Genomic DNA, 24,506 nt, shown 5'->3' on the forward strand with positions numbered 1-24,506 from the left:
GTGGTTTGAACACCGCTTTCATATATGCGTTCGCTTCTGCACGCAAGCTTGGTGGGACAGGGCGTGTTTAAAATATTTTTTTTTTTCTTATTTTAACTTTTATTTTTATTTTTTTCAATGTTCTTAAAAAAAAAAAAAAAAAAAAGTGTGTCACTTTTATTCCCATTACAAGGAATGTAAAAATCCCTTGTAATAGAAAAAAGCATGACAGGTCCTCTTATATATGAGATCTGGGGTCAGAGACCTCACATCTCATATTTACACTAAAATGCAATTTAAAAAAAATTTGTCATTTGAAAAAAATAAAATGTCCCTCTAAGAGCTATGGGCAATGACTTGGAGACAGGTGGGGGGCTGGGGGCTATCTTCCCCTCACTCGTCTCCATGTCAGGCCAGGGACAGGTCCGAATCGCCGTCACGGACCTGGCTCCTAACTTTTTTAGCTGGCTCCTAGATTCCAAGCAAATTTGTCAACCCCTGTCCTAAACCTATATGGTTTAGGAGATATTTGCCCGAAAATGGGCACCGCTGTCTACGGCGCATGCGCCGTAGACAGCGGCGCGCAGGCGCACTAAATGCGGCAAATCCAAGAATGGATTTGCCTAATTTGTCGACTCCCGTGCGCATGCGCGGGAGTGACGTCATCGCGGCTTCGCCGTATGGCAGCGGCGGAGCTGCGAGACGCAACTCCTGTGCGCATGCGCGGGAGTGACGTCATCGCGGTTGCGCCGTTGTGATTCGTCGGAGCTGCGAGACGCCACAAGCAACATGGATGCGGCGGACTACAGGGGACAGCGGCGACTTCGCTGGCTCCTGTGTCAGGTAAGTGACACATAATGAGCTACTATGCGATGCATAGTAGTCCATTATGCTTTACCTTTGCAGGGAAAAAAAGAGGAAGTAAACCCATCAGGGTTTACTTCCTCTTTAATATTCAAAGAAAACTCACCCATCTATCCTTTATTTTGCTGAGAAATCACTTTAAGAACCCCAAGTAAATATAATATACCTTTCTATCTATTTTTACTACTGCTAGCAGCATAAAGTTTATACATAACTGACACAGAGAGAGGCTTCACACTGCACAGTGTTATTGGTCCATTAGCCTCCTGCAGAAAAGTGGAACTTTCACTTTTGGGTGGAGTTCCGCTATAAGTCATAAGCTTTACCCAGGCATATAGAAAGAAAAAAAAAAAACCTTAAAACTACAAAAAGTATCTGAATTCATCCACGTATCAGCCACTTATGACGTCCTGCAGACCAGCAGAGTGTTTAAAGATCAACTCCAAGCAGAAATTTTACAGCATCTTTACAAGTCACATTGCTCACCATAAACAACTATGGTGTCCTTTATTACAGGGCAATTGCCCCATATTACATCTGTGTTTAAGATGTAACGGTGCAAATGTCCCCCCACCCCACACAGCTTGCAGAGGTTCCTCTGCCCTGCAAAGGTTTGAACTTTTAAAAATTGTCGCAACTATGCAGAGAAACAAAATCTATGAATGGAAGAGGGTGTGTCTTTCAATCATCCAACAGTCGTTGATTGGGTTTCATTCATAGAAGCTGTAGGAACGGCTTCCACAAATGGAGAAGCGGAGCGGAAAGTGCGGGCATAGTCGGGCACTCTTGATATGAGCCTGTGACAGCACCTCAGTTCTATTAACCCCTGCCACACCAGGAGGATTACAGTAGTGGGGCGGATGGCACCGAAGGAGAAAGATTGCTACTGAACTAGAAGGCAGAAGAACATGGAATCCCTCCCTTGTGCTTATTTTGTATTGTTTTAAAGGTAAATTTAGGCTTTAAAAGAAAACAATGGATTCCTGTGGAAAAGTTCTGCCCTGTAACATTACACTGGAGGGTGATTGTTCTGTGAATGTAGGCACACTAGGGCTCTGTTCATATCTGTGCAGGTCTGTGTTCTGCGTGTAGGCAGCCTATTCATTTCAATGGACTTCCCTACCCACAGAAACACAGGGAAAAAAGACCCCAACCTTTTTTTTTTTTCTTTAAATCGCATCACACTGAATAGCTATATAAATCTTGTAGATTATTAATGGTGGTGTAACGACACATTCGGCGACCCATCACAGTTTGCTACCGAAGTGACGTTCCGCCGCTGCCATCTTGCCACAGTAAGGATACAGTAAGAAGGGGTAAAGCGGACATGTTGCTACACCCACTGGAGTTTTGAATTTTACGCGTATTAATAACAGTAAAGTGTGTTTTAGAACTCCGTCTGACTACTTAGATCTTGAACTTTAAAAGCAACAGCAACCCTGCTTATCTCACAGAAGCTTGCTGCTTTTAAAATTTAACATCTAAGTAGTCAGATGGAGTTGTAAGTCCTGTATTTCACTATATAAACTAACTTTACTGTAATAAATATGTCTAAAATGCAAAACTACGGTGGGTGTAACATGCCCGCTTTACCCCTCCTTAGTATATCCTTACTGTGGATGAGTGTGGAGTGTAGCAAGATGGCGGCGACAGAACGTCACTTCCGTAGCACACTGTGATGGGTCACCAAATATGTTGTTACACCGGTGTGGCACCATGTGGTTTAGCATGTGCGAAAATGCGCCATGGTTTCCGATGTGGGGGGTTAGATTAAGACATAATGGTACCCCCCAGTGCAGCGTGTTTTTCTGTGGGTTAGTAATGCACACAATTTTGTGTGCATTCCCCAGCCACAGACGTATGAACCTAGCCTAAAAAAATTTTCTTTAGATTGCAGTTTCTTTAAACCCCCCCCCCCCCCCCAAAAAAAGCTCAAAAACACTTGGTATTGGTAGCATTGAGGACCATTTCCTCTGGAAAAAAATGCTAATAGCTGCTTCTAGGAGCTTAATAAAACGCTAGTGTGCATGGAGCCTTAGGCTCGGTTCACACCAGACGCGGCAAGACTGACTGACAAGTCGCCCCCGTTCTGTACTACGGAACCGTTCTAATAGGAGCGACTCGAGTCGCTCCGACTTAGAAAAAAGGTTCACTACTTTTGCGGCGACCTCGGGCAACTTGCATTGACTTCTATACAGAAGTCGTTTTGCTAGTCGCCGCTGAGGTCGCGGCGCGGCAAGTTGTGCCGCGTCTGGTGTGAACCGAGCCTAAGGGCCGGTTCACACAGCGGGCGATGCGAGGCGACACGACTCGCCTCGCCTCGCTCCCGCAAGGCGCCCCCGTTCTGTACAATGGAACCGTTCTGAGAGGAGCGACTCGAGTCGCTCCGACTCAGAAAAAAGGTTCCTGTACTACTTCTGGGCGACTTCGGGGGTGACTTGCATTGACTTCTATACAGAAGTCATCTGCAAGTCGCCGCCGAGGCCGCCGCAGGTCGCGGCGAGGCAAGTCGGAGACGCCTCGCCGCGCCTGCAGTGTGAACCGGCCCTTACAATGCTAGGTCCCTTTATTTACACAACAAACTCCCCACCAGTGCAATTAGCTTGTGAAAAAAAAAATAAAACACCAAATTTTAGTGCTGAACATCACACAAAATAAATATTTTGTTAATTGGTTATATATTACGTTTTTGAGTTTTTTTAGTTTTCACATACGATCTTCAGAGTAGTTGTATATTGTCACCACCGTACTATTCTGGGAAGGGCATCAGGGCCCGATCCCAAGCACCCCAACGGCGCAGATTGTGCGGTTGCATGCTCCAGCGGGTGTGCACAGTGCCACGAATAGAGCAACGTACGGGTAAAATGTACAGGTACATCGCCGTGCCTTCTTAAGCTGCTGGCCAGGAGCAAAATTCAGTTTTGGCAAGTTGGTAAGTGTTTAAAGTAAAATTCATACAGTATTCATCTCTTTGTGAAATGACCCCAGGGTCTCTAAGACAATGTCATAGATTTCTGCTAGAGCACCAAGTCCTCTAACCTCAGAACCACAGACAATCCCAAATCTTCAGTGTAGCGTGTGAAAAGAGTATACCGTCTAAAAATATGCAGCGCAGAGACCTGATTTCTGCAGAGAACAGGAAAAAGCCTAGGTGCACCTTACACATGGATTGTCCTACTTACAGTACGGTTTCACTATAGTAATGAAGATCACGGTGTGAAGGACATTAGTGAAGACAGTTATGAAGGTTATTGTGTATTTTATAGTATTACGTCCTACTTTAGACCCCCCCACTGTGTGGCGGCTACACCTTAAACAGCTAAAACTGTGCACGGGTCACAGTAGATGTTTTTCCCCATGGATAGCAATCTTTTCACATTATTTTTAATGCGCCAGCATTCTTACTTAACCAGCCGCTAATTCTCAGTCCCAGTCTGGGTAACCGTACCCATGGGCTGTGGTAGCAACAATGCAGAATGGAACAGGAGCGATTCTGCTATTCCCGCTGGCATTACAGCTCAGAGTGTGCAGGGTGGTGGAACCCTCCAGTGACATCAGCTCCTCTACACTATTCCCTCTGTCCATAAAAGGGACGCACAGTATTTATCTCCTCCTATAAAGCCTGCTATGTTTGTGCAAGGCAAATCTCCGTCATGTCATGCAGGTACATCACATGCTACCAAATGAATCCTCTACTGTAATCTCTTCCCAGGCTGGTTTCTTTAGAAATAGGGAGGAGACGAGCAAGGCCATGAGCCTGAATGGTAGGGGATCATTTTACGTACATCATTTTAAAAGTGGTTTTTATTGCATGTAATGTAGGTTTCTCTTCTGAACTTTGTCCTGATGGCTCCTTCAGATGCAGTTAAATTCCACATCCACCTACATGCTGCATATAAACTGAACAATCGGCTGTATCCAGTTTGTGTGTGGCCTTTTGCAAACTTGTACATCATACCACCCACACAAGCCTGATATAACCCATCAATAGGGGTGGGTGCTTGCCTAGACGGTGACACCATGCAGATAAAAACATAGAAAAATATCCAGCACTCCAACTGAACTCTTTACCGAAGTCCCATATTCATCGTCACACCATAAACAATCATCTTGGAAGTTCCGTTTAAAATGCTGGCTTGTTTCTATGCCTGGATGCAAACTTTCCAGGGCCGGCCAAAGCCCTAATCGCATATAACCACTCAAATGAGAAGTTATTTGTGAACAATGGCGACACTGGACATAGATTTGTGCATGGTATAAATCTAGCTGCATGACTGCTGGCCAAGCCGTGCACACACATACTGCACATGGAGGAAGATTCTTGGCAGCAGCCATCTGTGCGAGTGGGCCCTTGTTTTGGTGTCTTGATCTTCAACTTAAAGCAGAACTGGAGTTACACCGAAGCCCCAAGTTCACTTTCCATAATGCCCATTATAGTTGCACAATATGGCAAACGGATCTCCTAGTGTGGAGTTATCAAGCAGGGACAGGTCTATGCATCCCATGGTCATTGTCCCCTTCTAGGATCATCCTTCTCCTTTCAAAGTTCTTTCTTTGGACATTGATAAAATCCTATGTGTGTGCTGAAGATACATTGACCTGCCACCTGGCTGCACTCTCAGCAAGCCCTATGTGCCATAGGCAGTGGGCACGAAAAAAAAAAAAAAAGACACATGCAAGTTGCTTCTACCAAAAAAATCTCTACCTCCTAGTATATTTTCCCCTTCACTTCTGCTTGAGATCTAAGAGTCACAATTGTTCATTTGGATGGGGTGTCAAACTCAATTTCATTGTGGGCCGCATTGGCAGTATGGTTACCCTTAAAGGGATGGTTGTATCTGGGGTGCACAACATACAGAATGCAGGGTTTAGGAGTGCACTATGTACAGAATGCACATTTCAGGGGTGTGCTATGTACAGAATACAGGGTTCAGAAGTGTATTATGTGCAGAGTGCAGGGGTATGCTATTTGCAGGGTTCAGGAGTGCATTATGTGCAAAGTACAGGGGTATGCTGTGTACAGGGTTCAGGAGTGCATTATGTACAGAGTAGAGGGGTGCATTATGTACAGAGTACAGGGGTGTGCTGTGCAGGGTTCAGGGGTGCATTATGTACATAGTATAGGGGTGTGTTGTGTGCCAGGTACAGGGGTACATTATGAGCAGAGTACAGGGGTGCATTATGTACAGAGTTCAGAGTATAGGGGCGGTCAGGGGTGTATTATGTGCAGAGTACAGGGGTGTACTGTGTACAGGGTTCAGGAGTGTATTATGTACAGAGTGAAGAGTACAGGGGTGTGCTGTGTGCAAGGTTCGGGGGTGCAATATGCATGTATGGTATGGGTGTCAGTGTATGAGATGGTGTCAGACCGTGTACGGTACGGCTGCCATGGTGCTGGGCAGTGTACGGTACAGGTGTCATGGTGTCGGGCAGTGTATGGTATGGGTGTCATGGTGCTGGGCAGTGTACGGTATCGGTGTCATGCAGTGTATGGCCCTTGTGTAAGTGGTTCGGCCTCGCCTTACAGGGAGATGGTTCTCTCTCTTGGATTCTGTCCCTGCTGCAAGTGCATACAGGGATATGTCAGCTCTGGGAGCTGCTTAAAGCAAAGCCATCCCTGATAAACACAGGTGGTTTCCGTGTTTACAAGTGACAGCAAGGAATGGGACCGGAGGGTGAGAGCCAGGAGGTGGGAGCTTCAAAACATCACTGCACCAGATTTCTCCACACCTGAAAACTGTTGTTTGCAGAATGGGTTAAATGTTACAGCCCCTACAAAATACCGTAAAGGTATTCTTTATTAATTTAAAACATGATTTTATAGAGACCAACACTGATAACTATGCAAGGGGCACTTTGCTGGAAACTGCAACAAAGCAGCAGCTAAAAGAATTATTAGTAAAGCACAGAGGTGTACATATAGCCGGAAAGTTTTATAACTATAAAGCAGCACTGTGCCCTCCTTCCCCGCCTGCCTGTCACCAGCATTCTTTTCTCCAAGACTCAGCTACACCAACCAGACTCCCCCATAGAGGAATGGTCTCTGCTGGCAGCTCTTACACACCGCACCCCGGAGGTGCTGGATGTGGAGGACGTTGGGTAATGCCGCGTACACACGGCCGGACTTTGAGGGACTAGGTCCGACGGACTTTCATCTGAGTTCTGACAGAGTTCTGACAGACTTTCCGAATGAACGGACTTGGCCAAACACAATCACACCAAAATCCAACAGATTCGAACGTGATGACGTATGCCCAAACTAGAATAAGGAAGTTCATAGCCAGTAGCCAATAGCTGCCCTCGCAACGTTTTTTGTCCGTCGGACTAACATACACACGAGCGGATTTCTCGGGGAGGAACTGGGTCCAGCGGAGTTCCGGCGGAAAAATTTGAAACATGTTCCATTTCTAAAGTCTAACGGATTTTTGCAAATCAAAAGTCCGCTGCAGCCCACACACGATCGAATGGTCTGCCAGAATCGCTCCGTCAGACCTTTGATGTCGAAAAGTCCGGTCGTGTGTACGCGGCATTACAGTCCAGCAAATACAAGTTCCAAGCAGGACCACACCAAGCTAATATCACAGTATCTGCATCAGAATACATGACTATTCACCCACAGGGAAAACAACATGTGCAGGCAGCACCTGTGAGGAGCGTCAGGGGTGCAGGCTGTGTACGGAGTGGGTGTCATGGGGTGCAGGCTGTGTACGGAGTGGGTGTCCTGGGGTGCAGGCAGCGTACGGTGATGGGGTGCAGGCTGTGTACAGAGTGGGTGTCATGGTGTCGGGCGGTGTATGGTGATGGGGTCGGGCAGTGTATGGTGATGGGGTGCAGGCTGTGTACAGAGTGTGCGGCGATGGGGGTCGGGCAGTGTGCGGCGATGGGGGTCGGGCAGTGTGCGGCGATGGGGGTCGGGCAGTGTGCGGCGACGGGGGTCGGGCAGTGTGCGGCGATGGGGGTCGGGCAGTGTGCGGCGATGGGGGTCATGGGGTGAAGGCTGTGTACGGAGTGGGTGTCATGGGTGTCATGGTGTCAGGCAGTGTACGGAGTGGGCGTCATGGTGTCAGGCAGTGTACGGTGATGGGGTTGGGCGGTGTATGGTGATGGGGTGCAGGCTGTGTACAGAGTGGGTGTCATGGGGTCGGGCAGCGTGCGGCGATGGGGGTCGGGCAGCGTGCGGCGATGGGGGTCGGGCAGTGTGCGGCGATGGGGGTCGGGCAGTGTGCGGTGAAGGGGTCGGGCAGTGTGCGGTGAAGGGGTCGGGCAGTGTGCGGTGAAGGGGTCGGGCAGTGTGCGGCAATGGGGGTCGGGCAGTGTGCGGCAATGGGGTCAGGGTCGGGCAGTGTGCGGTGAAGGGGTCGGGCAGTGTGCGGCAATGGGGTCAGGGTCGGGCAGTGTGCGGTGAAGGGGGTCGGGCAGTGTGCGGTGAAGGGGGTCGGGCAGTGTGCGGTGAAGGGGGTCGGGCAGTGTGCGGTGAAGGGGGGGTCGGGCAGTGTGCGGTGAAGGGGGGGTCGGGCAGTGTGCGGTGAAGGGGGGGTCGGGCAGTGTGCGGTGAAGGGGGGGGGTCGGGCAGTGTGCGGTGAAGGGGGGGGGGTCGGGCAGTGTGCGGTGAAGGGGGGGGGTCGGGCAGTGTGCGGTGAAGGGGGGGGGGGTCGGGCAGTGTGCGGTGAAGGGGGGGGGGGTCGGGCAGTGTGCGGTGAAGGGGGGGGGGTCGGGCAGTGTGCGGTGAAGGGGGGGGTCGGGCAGTGTGCGGTGAAGGGGGGGGGGTCGGGCAGTGTGCGGTGAAGGGGGGGGGGTCGGGCAGTGTGCGGTGAAGGGGGGGGTCGGGCAGTGTGCGGTGAAGGGGGGGGGGGGGGGGTCGGGCAGTGTGCGGTGAAGGGGGGGGGGGGGGGGTCGGGCAGTGTGCGGTGAGGGGGGGGGTCGGGCAGTGTGCGGTGAGGGGGGGGTCGGGCAGTGTGCGGTGAAGGGGGGGTCGGGCAGTGTGCGGTGAAGGGGGGGGGGTCGGGCAGTGTGCGGTGAGAGGGGGGGGTCGGGCAGTGTGCGGTGAGGGGGGGGTCGGGCAGTGTGCGGTGAAGGGGGGGTCGGGCAGTGTGCGGTGAAGGGGGGGGTCGGGCAGTGTGCGGTGAAGGGGGGGGGTCGGGCAGTGTGCGGTGAAGGGGGGGGTCGGGCAGTGTGCGGTGAAGGGGGGGGTCGGGCAGTGTGCGGTGAAGGGGGGGGTCGGGCAGTGTGCGGTGAAGGGGGGTCGGGCAGTGTGCGGTGAAGGGGGGTCGGGCAGTGTGCGGTGAAGGGGGGTCGGGCAGTGTGCGGTGAAGGGGGGGTCGGGCAGTGTGCGGTGAAGGGGGGGTCGGGCAGTGTGCGGTGAAGGGGGGTCGGGCAGTGTGCGGTGAAGGGGGGTCGGGCAGTGTGCGGTGAAGGGGGGGTCGGGCAGTGTGCGGTGAAGGGGGGTCGGGCAGTGTGCGGTGAAGGGGGGTCGGGCAGTGTGCGGTGAAGGGGGGTCGGGCAGTGTGCGGTGAAGGGGGTCGGGCAGTGTGCGGCGATGGGGGTCGGGCAGTGTGCGGCGAAGGGGGTCGGGCAGTGTGCGGCGAAGGGGGTCGGGCAGTGTGCGGCGAAGGGGTCGGGCAGTGTGCGGCGAAGGGGGTCGGGCAGTGTGCGGCGATGGGGGGGGTCGGGCAGTGTGCGGCGATGGGGGGGGTCGGGCAGTGTGCGGCGATGGGGGGGGTCGGGCAGTGTGCGGCGATGGGGGGGTCGGGCAGTGTGCGGCGATGGGGGTCGGTCACTTTACGGTGATGGGGTCGGGCAGTTTACGGTGATGGGGTCGGTCAGTGTAGGGTGATGGGGTCGGTCAGTGTAGGGTGATGGGGTTGGGCAGTTGAGATGGGGTCAGTGAGTAGCACAGAGATGATGAAGTGACAGCACGCACTCCTCCAGTATGAGGCTGTTGGAGATATAAACTCTGAGGAAACTAATAAAAGCCGCTCCCCTGACCCCCCCGCTGTACGCCCCCCGCACCCGCTCCCTGCTCCCTGCCCCCCGCTGTATTACAAGGCTCCATACGGGTCATCCGGATATACATTCGCGCAGCACTCACCTGCATTGACGCCATGATGGGAACCCGCCCCCTCCCTCCAGGGGTGACGTCACCTGTCACATGACAGAAACGAAGCCTTTCCGGGCACGCTTGCGCTCAGGCTGTGTGCGGTGTTGTGCTGCGCATGTGCCGGAGAAAAAGGAGAGGGGAGAGAGGATGGGGATGAGTGAATGTGGAGGGGATGGAGATGAGTGAATGTAGAGGATAGAGATGAGTGAATGTGGAGGGGAGGGGATGGAGATGAGTGAATGTGGAGGGGATGGGTGAATGTGGAGGAAAGAGGATGGAGATGAGTGAATGTAGAGGATGGAGATGAGTGAATGTGGAGGGGATGGAGATGAGTGAATGTGGAGGGGATGGGTGAATGTGGAGGAAAGAGGATGGAGATGAGTGAATGTAGAGGATGGAGATGAGTGAATGTGGAGGGGATGGGTGAATGTGGAGGAAAGAGGATGGAGATGAGTGAATGTAGAGGATGGAGATGAGTGAATGTGGAGGGGATGGAGATGAGTGAATGTGGAGGGGATGGGTGAACGTGGAGGGGAGAGGGTTGAATGAGGAGGGGATGGAGATGAGTGAATATGGAGATGAGTGAATCAGGATAGAATGGGGATTAGAGAGTTGTTCCCTGTGTCCCGGTGTTCACTGTCTACTTCCTTGTTCTGTCCTAATGCTGTAGACCAGTCTTAGAGACTTATTAAATCTGACCTCTGGGATAAGCACAGATTGTCTACATACAAGAGACGGGTCCTTTTAGTGTCTTTTGTGTATTACAGTCCTAAAGTTTTCCTCTGATCAGAATCTTCCTGTAATAAAGACCAGTCACTGATGCCCTCTCTCCTTGTGCAGGGTGACTGGTCTGGTCTCCGCCTCCTTCTGTAGTGGGTGGGGCCTGCTGGGTCCCTCCCACAGCTCTGTTCCGTGCACGAGATAAGTGCAGCCCAGTGATGATGTCACTGCTTCTCTTACAAAGTAATACCTAGATTTGCAAAAGCATTTTATTGCAGGCAAAGTGGATTGATGTCCTTTGTGGCTATTGAAGAATACATTAAAATGAAAGTATTTGCACCCGCAATTCAGCTTTAAAGGTGTCTGGTATGAACACAAAAGCATTCTATTGGTAGACTTAAAGTGAACCTGTCTTTTTCTATGTAGGGCAGAGCAACATGGTTCATTTATTTCACAAAACATTTTTTTTTCTTTATTAACCACTTATTAAGACCACCCCACAGAGATATGCTGCGACCCTCCTGCGCTAAATCACATACCTGTATGTGATTTCGTGCACGCGTCTGGTGCGCGCTGCTGGCAACCCGCTGTGATTGGACACAGCAGGAGCCAATCAGCCTGCCCGGTTTCCGTTGGGACATGTCAATCGTTCTGCCAGAGGGAAAAATTGAAATCTTGTATTTCTGCTAAGCAGAAACATGGATCTCTGTTTTGATTGCCCCTGATGTTAACCCCTTCCCTGCCAGTGTCGTTAGTACAATGACAGTGCATTTACTTTAGCACTGATCACTGTAATAATGTCACTCGTACTCAAAAAGTATCAGGTGTCCGATTTGTCCACCTCAATTTTGCAGTCCCGCTAAAAATCACTGATCGCCGCCATTACTAGTAATAAAAACTAAAAATTCAATAAACTATCCCATAGTTGTAGATGCTATAACTTTTAAACAACCAATCAATATACGCTTATTGGGATTTTTTTTTTACCAAAAATTTGTAGCAGAATACATATTGGCCTAAACTGATGAATACATTTGTTTATTTACATTTTTTCTATTGGATGTGTTTTCTAGCAGAAAGTAAAAAATATATTAAAAAAAATATATAGCTAGAAACTGAATTTAAAGATATGAATTTGAAGGATTATTCACGATTATTATACTGACTTAATGTATTTATCAAAAATGCATTTGCTATACTATGTAACTTTAACAGTGTGAATTCTGTTTTCTTAATGTCTTTATTTGTTATTTTATGTTCTGATAAATAAATAAAAAATTGAATGTTAAAAAATATATATTTTTTTCAAGAATGTTGGTCTTTTTTTTGTTTATAGCGCAAAAAATAAAAACCGCAGAGGTGATCAAATACCACCAAAAGAAAGCTTTATTTGTGGGGAAAAAAGAACATCAATTTTATTTGGGTACAGTATCGCACGACCGCGCAATTCTGTTAAAGTAACGCAGTGTCTCATCGCAAAAAATGGCCTGGTCAGGAAGGGGGGTGAACCTTCTGGGGCTGAAGTGGTTAAAGCAGGTCTTCTTTATAGTTCCTTTACAGGTTAATTGTCCTGGTACTGCGTGCTTTACAATCCTGTGGGGGGATGATGTCACTTTCTCTCTCTTGCCACCTTGAGTGACTCTCTTCAGTATTTATTTTAAATGATATTAATCTCTTGGATGTACCCATCTCCCACCACCATCTCTCCGCTAGGTTATCATAGAGCTGACCTAGAACGGGGTCCCCAAACCTTATAAACGAAGGGTAAGTTTACTGTCCTTCAAACTTTAGGGGGGTCAGACTGTGGTCAGTGAGAGAAAAAAATATCTTGGTGTCAGTGGTAGTAAACAGTGCCCCGCCATTGGTATTAAGGGAAGTAATACTGCCCTATCATTGGTATCAGCGGGAGATATAGTACTCCATCGTTGGTGTCAGTGGGAGGAATAGTGTCACAACGTTGATGTCAGTAATCGTTCCCCATTATTGGTATCGAAAAGAGGAATAGTGCTCCATCGTTGGTGTCAGTGGGAAAAATAGTGCCGCATTGTCAGTGTCAGTGGGAAGAATAGTGGCCCATTGTTGGTGGGAAGAATAGTGCCCCATTGTCGGTGACAGCGGGATGATAAGTGCCCCATTGTCTGTGTCAGTGAGAGAAATCGTGCCCCTTTGTCAGTGTGAGTGGGAAGAACAGTGCCCCATTGTCAGTGGGAAGAATAGTGCCCCATTGTCAGTGTCAGTAACTGTGCCCCACTGCTGACAGTTGGGGGAATAATGCCCCAAGGACCAGATAAAAGCAAGCAAATCCAGCCTCCCGGCCATAATTTGGCGACCTTTGATCTAGGAGGCTGGACGGAATGTCATTGCATTACTTTCAGTTAGGACAAATGTAGGCACTGCCATTTTTTTGGAATGCATGAGATAAAAAAAATTTTTAAATGTTTTCCAGGGTAAAGGAGAGAATCTGGGGTCTTATAGACCCTCAATGTCTCCATTAAGAGGACCTGTCATGCCTTATATCTATCACAAGCAATGTTTACATTTCTTGTAATATAAAAAAAAAAAAAAAAAGGGGACAGTGTAAAAATAAAACAAATTTAATAATATAGATTATAACAATTTTTTTTTTTGTAAAGTGCCCCGCTGTCCCTCCATGCTTGTATGCAGAAGCAAACGCATGTGTAGGTTGCTCATGCATATGTGAATGGTGTTCGCACTATACATGTAAACTATCCCCGCAAACGTTATAGCGAGAGCAATCTTTTTGCACTAGACTGTAACTGTAAACTGATAACCTGTAAAGCGTCACCTATGGGTATTTTTAAGTATAGTGGCTTGTCGCCATTCCAGGAGCGTGCGCATTTTTAAAGGTAGGTATCTATTTGCTCAGCGTAACATCATCTTTTAAATGTTAACAAAAAATTGGGTTATACATTGTGTTTTTCAAATTCATTAAATTGAAAAAACGCTGCGCAAATACTGTGCGTCATAAAAAATTGCAACGATCATCATCTTATTCTGCTAAAAAAAAGAAATATATAAAGTGACCATCAATGAAATAAAATGTGCAATAAAAGTCCCCCTGCAAAGAACTTCTCCTGCTGTCTGCATGGCACAGCACTTTAACTGTATTGTTACTTTTATGTTAGTGTTACTTTTAGGATAGAATTAAACGTGTGTCTAAATCTCCCTTTAGGCCTGGTTCACACCTATGCATTTTTTTAGTGCGTTTTCAGTTTTGCAGAAACACACTACAGTCCATTTAACATGGTTTCCTTTGGATGTAGTTCACATCTATGCATTTTATGGAAAGGGCCAGGGTTTTTGGTTCCATGGATCAAAAGCATGTATCGAAGAACACATAATGCATCTGGAATATGAAAACTGCAACCTGCATAGGTGTGAATCAGGCCTAACTCTGAAGCCTGATCTGCATTCAGATTGTGCTTCAGAGGTTACTAACGGGTAGTGGGGACACAATATGATGCCTTCTCACAACCTGTTTAACCCCATTTTTGCTGACAAATGCGCTGCAACCACATGCATTGCACGCGTTTGTGACACGTCCTTATTTGCTTGAGTGTGTGGTGTTCGCTACATGTTGGGTAAACTTTGCTGTGGAGTCATATCATGTAAACACCCCTGTCCGCTGTCTAGTGCAGCCTAAGGAGTTGTCGTTGGCGGTTGCAAAAACACGGCTCAACTGTGCATTTTTGCCACCTCCCAACTGCATATCTAAACGAAGCCTAACGTGTTTGCAAAGCACAATTGTAACCCGTATTTAAGGTGTTATGTAACATGGTACTGTGCACCTCTCCCCCTGATTCCCTGATCCCCCAACCCTCTCTCCTGTCTGTCAGACTTTTAAAACGGTACAGCTGTACTAGCAAGCGTACAGTTTTTTCTTTGGAAGACACCCCAGAGACTGGAGAAAGCAGCCAGGGATTAATTAATGATGACCTGCAACCTAGCCAGGCAGACAGGATTCAGGTGTCTATCCTCATGGCAAGGGTCAAAACAGTGGGTGGATCAGTTATTACTGAGATACAGTACTGTGCAAAAGTTTTAGGCAGGTGTAAAGAAATGCAGCGAACAGAAGAAAAATCTAAATCAAATTAATATTTGGTGTGACTACACTTTGACTTCAAACCAGCATCACTTCTTAAGCCGCGTACACACGGGCGGATTGTATGGCCTACTTAGTCCGTCATACAATCCGACGGACAGTCCGTCATACTTTCGAATGAACGGACTTGACCACACACGGATGCACAAACAGTCCGTCGAAAGCTTGCGCGATGACGTGTACAGCACGTACGACGGGACTAGAAATAGGAAGTCCAATACACAGCAATGCAACCTTCCGCCGTGTAAATCCTTTCTGAGCATGCGCCATACTTAGTCCGTCCAACTAGCCTACTCACGAGCGGATTGTCCGCTGAAACCAAAGTATGACGGACAAAATTCCGAAATACTTAGTACGCCAGACTGCACGCTGAAAAAGTCAGCTGAAGCCCACACACGAGCGGACTGTCCGCTGAAATGTGTTTCGGCGGACTAAGTAGGCCATACAGTCCGCCCGTGTGTACGCGGCTTTACACTTGCACACTGTGTACACTTGCGCAATGTCAGCTATTTTGTAGGATTAGAGTCAGGTGTATGATTTATCAATTATACCAGGCAGGTGCTCATGATCATCAATTTCATAAGTAGGTTGAAACACAGTCAATAACTGTGTAGCGGCCATAACCCTTGGCAGGGCGGTCTTAACTTTTGGGCTTACCGGTTACCTCCGCTCGGCTTGTTTTTCCATGTCTAGGGGTTCCCAGGGCTAGTAGCCAACAACTTTGGACATTGACACCATAAAAGTCCTTTAGAAAGGTTTTTATTTGCAGGGGTAACATCCAACAAACACAGTCTCGTATGGGAACAGAGGACAAGGGTGAAGAAACTCAGGCACCTTGAACTGCTAATATCAGAAAGTCTCTAGTACCACCCAGAGAGTAGCCACTCGCATTTGGGCTCTTCAAAGCTGAACAAATCTCTAGCCAGAGATTATGGCAATCAGCACTTTGATCCAGAACTTGTGAAATTTCTGACCTTGAACAAGTTGTAACTGAAGTGAACAGGAACCTTTTTCCTCTGTACCTGGAACGTTCTCTGTCTCCTTGGTAGTGCTGGAAAAAGCGTGGATTGATTAATGTCCTTCACAACCCAGCAACCAGGCACTTCTTAGGATGCCAGCTCGTTGGCCTTCCTCCAAAGAGTCCTCCCCCGGTCGCTTATACGAGCTGCGGTGCCCCTCCAAGCCGAGAGCACACCCGGACGCCTTGAATCCTCCCTCAGTTACTGTTCCGAGACTTGGGAACGAATGGATCCTCACCCCAGACCAGGCGGGTCTATCGGGCTGACCAACCGAAGCATGTTGCGGAGCGAAACACGCTCCCGTGACCGGGACCCCTCGCAGGGCTACCCCGGTCCAGAATCAGGAACAGGCCACTATGGCCTCAGGAACTCACTACAACACGTGACTTCAACATCTTACGTACCCTTCCCCAGACTCCTCAGCGGGGCCAGGCACACCCACTGATTGGTTCCCGAGGAACACTGATACCTAAAGCGTCCAACCAGACCTGGTTCTGAGCCTGTCATGTGCACTTAACTGTAGACATGACCAGGCAGAACTAACACAGCCCAGCCAAACTGATATCAAAGTTAAACCTACATAATTAACACTCAGAACACCATTACTGTTCTGAGGCAAAAAACTAAATTAGTACATGACAGACACTTTATCCAAAGTGTCATCGCTACAACTGAAACATAAACAACTGTGTAGGAGGCTTAAATTGGCTGAGGAACAGCCAAACTCTGCTACTAAGGTGAGGCTGTGGAAGAGAGTTTCATGTGACAGATCATACACCATGGCAAGACTGAGCACAAATGTGAGACATCAGAGGTTTTTTTTAGACCCTGATATTCCACCAAAGTCCCCCCAACAAGGCTGTTAGAAAATTGGAAAACAAAAAAAAGGAGGGGGCCCTGTCAGGTAGGCTGTATGGGGCCCCATGATTTCTAACAGGAGCCCTGGCAACAATACACAAGGTTTACTGTAACAGAAACATCTCTCTCAGGCAAAGATTTCAAGGCAGACTGGGGTGTACTGTTTAACCACTTGCTTACTGGGCACTTAAACCCCCCTCAGTCCCAGACCAATTTTCAGCTTTCAGCGCTGATGCACTTTGAATGACAATTGCGCGGGCATACAACACTGTACCCAAATGAAATTTTTATCATTTTTTTCCCACAAATAGAGCTTTCTTTTGGTGGTATTTAGTTACAGCTCGGAGTTTTATTTTTTGCTAAACAAACAAAAAAAGATGCAAAAAAATCATGTTTTAATAGTTTGTTATACAATTTTGCAAACGGGTCATTTTTCTCCTTCATTGAAGTGCGCTGATTAGGCGGCACTGATAGGCTGCACTGGTGGGCACTGATGGGCTGCATTGGTGGGCACTGATAGGCTGCATTGGTGGGCACTGATAGGCTGCACTGGTGGGCACTGATAGGCATAGTTAAGGCAGCACTAATAGGCACAGATAAGGCGGCACCGATGGGCACAGATAAGGCGGCACTGATGGGCAAAGATGGGCACAGATAAGATGGCACGGATGGGTGGCACGGATGGGCACTGATAGGTACCACTGATAGATGGGACTGATGGGCACTGATAGGTGGCACTGATAGGTGGCACTGCTGGGCACTGATGGGCGGCACTGCTGGGCACTGGTAGATGACACTGATGGGCACGGATATGTGGCACTGGGGTGCAGCACCTTTGAGGCAGATTGTGGGCACTGCTGGGTGGCACTGTGGGTGGCACTGTGGGCACTGCTGGGTGGCACTGTGGGCACTGCTGGGTGGCACTATGGGCACTGCTGGGTGGCACTAACGGGGGGCACTTACTTTTAGTACATGTGGCACTGCAGGGGGCAGTTGGGCACTGGCAGGGGGCAGGTGGGCACTAGCAGGGCTGGCCGTGATCGGGACTAATGTCCCGATCACAGCCACCGGTGATCGGCTTTTTTTTTTTCTCCTTGCGCTGTCAGCGCGAGGAGGAATAATAGCCGATTTCCGGCTCCGTTATATCACATGATCAGCTGTCATTGGCTGACAGCTGATTACGTGATAAGGGGTCGGGATCGACCCCTTGCACGGATCGGTGATCAGGCGAGTCTCATGGACTCGCCGATCACAGAGCGCGCCGCGCGTGCCCCTCAGGGGGCGCGCAGGCCGCTCGTACACGGGACTACGTCTATTGACGTCATCCCGGAAAAGGAGATCCGCGCTTTAGCCGTCATTTGGCTATAGCGCGGATCTCAAGTGGTTAAGCTCTTTTGAGCAAGCACAAAGAAACAGACAACAATGTTTGACCAAGGAAACTTAATGCAGCAGATAAAAGACACATCATGCTTACTTCCCTTTGACATCAGAAGATGTCCAGCAGTGCCCTCTTCACAGAATTGGCAGAAACCAGAGAAGTCTGGCCAGAGATGGTCTTCATGGAAGAAATGCGGCCAAAAAGCCTTACCTCTGATGTGGAAACAAGGCTAAGCAACTCAACTATGCACAAAAACATAGGAACTGGGGAGCAGGAAAATGGCAGAAGGTGCTCTGGACTGATAATTCAAAATGTAAAAAATATTTGGATGTGGCAGGTGGCAGTTTGTTCACGGAAGGACTGGAAAGCAGTGCAATAATGAATGTCTGCAGGCAACAGTGAAGCATTATGGAAGCTCCTTGCAAGCTTGGGGCTGCATTTCTGCAAATAGAGTTGGGGATTTGGTCAGAAATCAGGATCAATAGTGTCCTCAATGCTGAGAAATACAGGCAGATATTCAGGGCCGGACTGGGAATAAAAACCAGCCCTGGAAAAATGTCATACCAGCAGGGCAAGACTTAGGGTGGTGGGGGCCCCTGGGCTTGATTCACTTTCGGGCCCTACCTTCTATACATTACCGTATTTATCGGTGTATAACACGCGCTGGCGTATAACACGCACACCCAAGTTTAGGCAGGGAATTTTAAGGAAAAAATCTTTTAGGAGGGAAGTTTATGGAAAAAACTTATATTTAAATGCCCATCAATGCAGCCTTATCAGTGTCCATCTGCAGCCTTGCCCTTCTATCTGCAGCCTTGTCCAGTGTCATTGCAGCCTTGTCAGTGTAGCCTTGTCATTTGTAGCCTTGCCCCAGTGTTATTTGCAGCCTTGTCATTGTCATTTGCAGCCTTGTCAGTGTAGCCTTGACATTTGCAGCCTTGTCATTGCAGTCTTGAAGTTTAAAAATGGCGCCACCGAGATACAGAGTCCTGTGTATCTCTCGGCGCTGTAACAACATATTCGGCGACCCATCCCATCTTGCTGCACCCCACACTCGTCCACAGTAAGGATACACTAAGGGGGAAAGAAGACATGTTGTTACACCCACTGGAGTTTTGCATTTTACACGTATTTATAACAGTAAAGTCAGTTTATATAGGGAAATACAGGACTTACAACTCCGTCTGACTACTTAGATCTTGAATTTTAAAAGCAGCGGCATCCCTGCTCATCTCACAGGTTTGCTAATCTGACAGAAGTTCGCTGCTTTTAAAATTCAACATCTAAGCAGTCAAACGGAGTTGTAACGTGGGGGGGGGGGGGGTTACTCCCCCTCCTTTAGACTGGCGTGACGGCACTGTCACTGACCTCCTCTCAGGTGCACCGTGCAGGGCTCAGTCAGTGGGTTCCAGCTTGGTGGCTCTGATTTTATCCTATAGTCTTCTCTCCACAGTCTACACACGTCTCACTTCGCCCATGACCCCATCCGAGAGGCACTCCCACTCTTGGCTCCTCTCTATCATAACAGCCTTACTGTGCCCATCAATACGGCCTCACTGTGTCCATGAATGCAGTCTCACTGTGCCCATCAAATGCATCTTTACCGTGCCCATGAATGCAGCCCCACTGTGCCAATGAATATAGCCTCACCGTGCCCATGAATGCAGCCTCACTGCCCATCATTGCAGCCTCACTGTGCCCATCAATGCAGTCTCACTGTGCCCATCATCGCAGCCTCACTGTGCCCATCAATGTGGCTTCACTGTGCCCATCAATGCAGTCTCACTGTGCCCATCATCACAGCCCCACTGTGCCATCAATGTGGCTTCACTGTGCCTATCAATGCAGTCTTACTGTGCCCATGAATGCAGTCTCAATGTGCACATCAATGCAATCTCACTGTGCCCATTAATGCGGCTTCACTGTGCCCATGAATGCAGCCTTTACGGCCCATCAATGCAGCTTCACTGTGTCCATCAAATGCAGCCTCATCATTGCCTGCCGTGGATCACACACACAGTGAGCATCTCCCATTGTGTGTCATGGAGCTGGGTCTGTGTGTGTTGTAGGCGGTGCTGTAACAAGGTCCCGCCCCCAGACTGTCTCGCGTGATAGGCGGTCAGCGCTGCCAACAACACACACAGACCCAGCTCCGTGACACACAGCACTCCCGCTGTGTGTGATAAACAAGAGGAGGAGGTGGGAGGGGAGCGCTGCAGCCACAGATCAAAGCGGCCTAACGGGAAATTTCCCGGTAGGCCAGTCTGGCCCTGCAGATACTTATCCATCATGCCATACCATCAGGGAGGCATGTGATTGGCCCCAAATGTATTCTTCAGCAGGACAACGACCCCAAACGTACAGCCAATATCATTAAGAAATATCTTCAGTGTAAAGAAGTACAAGGAGACCTGGAAGTGATGGTTTGGCACCCACATCAACGAGTCTGTCTGGGATTACATTAAGAGACAGAAGGATTTTAGGCAGCCTACATCCACAGAAGATCTGTGGTTAGCTATCCAAGATGTTTGGAACAACCTACTGTATCTGCTGAGTTCCTGAGTTCAAAAACTGCACCTAGAAGAAATGATGCCTTATTGAAGGCAAAGGGTGGTAACACCAAATATTGATTAGATTCAGATTTCTGTTCTGTTGATTTAGGCAGGCCATAGACTAGATGAAAACTGCATGAAAATTCCTGGTCGTTCATTTTTCGCATCATTAATGTGCCAGCTGTGACACGTGTTTTTCATGTCACCATTGAAAGTGCCTGATCCAACATGCTGGACTTTGTTTAGAAAAAACTAAACAAATGATGGCACAATTGTATGCACCATTTTTGTTTTTTGATCGATAGAATGTTTGGTTTTCAACTTGCCTATGGCCTGCCTTACTTTCCATTTTAATAAACTATTATTTATTTCTGAAAGCATTCTTATTTAAAACATTTTTCATGCCTTCCTAAAACCTTTGCACAGTGCTGTATACACTATATTACCAAAAGTTTTGGGACACCTGCCTTTACATGCACATGAACGTTATTGGCATCCTGGTCTTAGTTCATAGGGTTTAATATTGAGTTGGCCTACCCTATTGCAGCTATAACAGCTTCAACTTCTCTGGGAAGGGTGTTCATAAGTTTAATGAGTGTGTCTTTGGGAAAATTTGACTATTCTTCCAGAAGCACATTTGTGATTTGGACAAGAAGGTCTGAATCACAGTCTTTGCTCTAATTCATCCTGGGCTTGAACCTGGGACCTTTTTTGTGTCTGGTATTGACTCTTCCCACTCAGCTATATTCTGGTATGCTGGACAGCTCCCTGCCTGATCTATTGGACAATCTTATCTGATCTATTGGCCAAATCTGTGTTGATTGACCCTGTCTTGATTGCTGTTGAACTTTGAACTCCTTACTCCTCCCATGAACTTCCTATATAAGCCTTGTCTCAGCACTTCCTTTTTACCAGGTTATTGTGCCTTCTCAGCCAGTGCCTTGCTCTTGTCTGCCCTGCTGCCGTCTCTATTTTGCTACCACTTGTGATTGACCCTTGGCTTGTTCCTTGACTACTCTACTGCCTGATCCCAACCTGCAACTACTCGTTACTGACCTTTTGGCTTGTTTACTGACCACGCTGCTGTTTGATCCTTATCTGCTCATGTGCTACCGGACCCCGGCTTGCTCACACCTGTTAGGTGTGACCACTGCAAGTCACCTATTCATAAGTTATGTTACCGTTTCCCAATTATTATTAGAGTCTTATCTAAGCAAGGAGACACGGAAAAAGTTCTCAGTATGTCTGCTCAGACGGTCGCACTCACTCACTCTGAGGTCCTTTATTATCACACAGGTCTTATATACACAAAGGAAAGACAGGCGTTAAAAAATGTTGAAACAAAACAACTTCTATAAAAGGCAATTTCTAAGTGTCTTCTGCTTTTTGAGCTGATGCAGCAGTTGACCCTTATGACATGGCTTCCTCTTTGTGTGTACGTGACTGCACCCATCCGGCCTTTAAGAATGATGTCTTTAAAACAACTGAAAACAGACGAGATAAGCATTTTAAAGAAATATACTGTCAACCATTTTTATTCTTATACCTTGATCCTCACAACTTCCCCCTTTGACATCACCCCTCCCTCTTACCCTGGGTCCACCTGAACAAGTTCTAGTCGGCCTATGTCCAAAGTACTCTCCCTGACCGCGAGTTGTCAGAGGGGTATACACCCATCCCCCTGGATAGTACCAACATCTAAAATTCAGGAAGAGTGGCCTTTCTGAAAGATGGGTGATGTCAAGAAACTAAATCCACCTATCTTATCCAACTTATCAACTTACAAAAGTTCCATCTTTTCTACAGCATTTACCTTGGCTTTCTTGCAAAAGCACATAAACAACTTAAAACACAAATAAATGAGAAATATGAATATAAGCACTACTATAATCGTCATTGCTGCCTTCTTGAACCAAGAAAATAACCCTGAGAAACTAAAAGTTCCACCAAAAGGATCCCAGTCACGGCCAATATTACGGGCCTTCTCCTGTAGATCCTTTACTTCCGTGCGGTGTCGTGCAATGATGTCATAATAGTCGGGTATCTCGATGCTGGTGTTATGTATCCAAGTACAACATTCATAGTCTTCTGTAGCCTCACAGAGTCCTGTTAATGCTGCACTCATACTTTCAATCGCTAACTCATGTAATTCTATTTGTTTTGTGATGGCTCTGGTCTCTAGATTTAACTTAGTAATGTCATCAGAGTTTTTCTCCAAAATATCATTAATTATTCCAGTATAGTTATTTAGTCGCTTCATTAAGTCTATACCCCATCCTGTCCAGGACGGGAACCAAGCCCATGCCATGTCCTGCTCTAAGAATATTTCTCTCTTGCTACGATATCTGAGGGGATATCTGGGGTGTATACTAGCTTCTAGTAGGTGATCACCTCGTTCATCACCCACTACTCCCATTACTGGTACCAAACTTGCGAGGTAGCACCATCCCTGAGCCCTTCTAGGTATCCAGGTATAACACTTATCCCCACAACAGATGTATATATTGTTTCCTAGAGCTACTGATCTTGAACTGATATCATTTCTATAACGAGAGGTGTATCCATAGAGGGATAAGTTGGATACTAACCACCTAACATTATTATCCACAATGTTAGTGAGGAAGTCAGATAATGTCTGGTGTGTGCTGGAATTACTGGGGTAGAAGCTTCCATTTAATACGACAATGGACAAATTAAACTTGCTGTCTTGGCATTCTCTATTTCCTCCCGTTGTGTTCCCTAAGTTGAAACACCAGGCAGGGGGAAAGGCGAGACCATTTGATTTAAACATTACTGTCTTGCTGGTATTTGTTCCAGTTATGTTAATGCTACTGTTAGCAAGGTCAGTATAATTTATAGGAACTGCCATCAGTGGTATGTTTGCTGTACTGGGGTGTAATTTACTGCAAATCCAACATTTCTCATATCCTGACTTCCGAGCATAAGCATATTTAAACTTCAGTAATAACATTTTTTTAGAAAATCCTTCATCCTTGTGAATTTCATTCTGTGAGGTAACCAAACTATTGGTCAGGATTACTGAAACAAAAAAAAATAAAAAGATACATGTTGTCATTTGCCAACTGGCTCCTTTTTACAGTGTGAAGCGTGGATCCAGGCTGCTTTACCCTCCAACTTGACCGATGTGGGAGTGGTCAGCAGTACTTGATATGGTCCTTCAAACCGTGGCTCTAAAGCTTTTCTGGTATGTTTCTTTACATAGACCCAATCTCCGGGGCTCAGCGAATGAGTACCTGCTATTGAGTTAGGGTCTGGAAGAGAAGAATACCGTATATACTCGAGTATAAGCCGAGATTTTCAGCCTCTTTTTTGAGGCTGAAAGTGCCCCCCTCGGCTTATACTCGAGTCATCGCTGTCTGCCCGCTCGATCAGCGTGTCGAGCAGACAGACAGCGGCCATTCTATAATTCAAAAGCCGCGCCTCCGGCTCCGCCTTCGCCTGTGATAGGCGGAACACTGAATTTCCCAGCAGCCTGTGTTCCGCCTATCACGGACATCGTATCATCCTCGTACTACGGACGAGGATGATACGATGTACGTGATAGGCGGAACACAGGCTGCTGGGAAATTCAGTGTTCCGCCTATCACAGGCGAAGGCGGCGGCGCAGCTTTTGAATTTTACAATGGCCGCCGAGGCGCCGACGAAGAGGGCACGGGACGGAGGCAAGGCAAGGCACGGCACGGGACGGGACGGAGGCAAGGCACGGCGGCAAGGCACGGAGGCAAGGAGGCAAGGCACGGGACGGAGGCTCGGGACAAAGGCTCGGGACACAGGTAGGCTGGACACACACACACACACACACACACACACACACACACACACACACACACACGGATGGATACACACACACACAGGGATGGATGGATGGATGGAGACACACACACACAGGGATGGA

General features: G+C 48.0%; 1 protein-coding gene across 1 annotated transcript in view; it reads right to left on the reverse strand.

The window, feature by feature from the left end:
• UBE2W (ubiquitin conjugating enzyme E2 W) overlaps positions 1-10,015 on the reverse strand; it is a 69,807-nt gene extending 59,792 nt beyond the window's left edge. The window contains exon 1 of the mRNA XM_077492881.1: positions 9,932-10,015. Coding sequence (XP_077349007.1) covers positions 9,932-9,946 — 15 coding nt within the window. The 5' untranslated portion in view covers positions 9,947-10,015. The remainder of the gene's footprint in view (positions 1-9,931) is intronic.
• Between the last annotated feature and the right edge of the window lie 14,491 nt (positions 10,016-24,506).

Source organism: Lithobates pipiens, unplaced genomic scaffold, assembly GCF_037356315.1.
Source record: "Lithobates pipiens isolate NorthernLeopardFrog02 unplaced genomic scaffold, aLitPip1_a1.2 Scaffold_19, whole genome shotgun sequence".
NCBI lineage: Eukaryota > Metazoa > Chordata > Amphibia > Anura > Ranidae > Lithobates > Lithobates pipiens.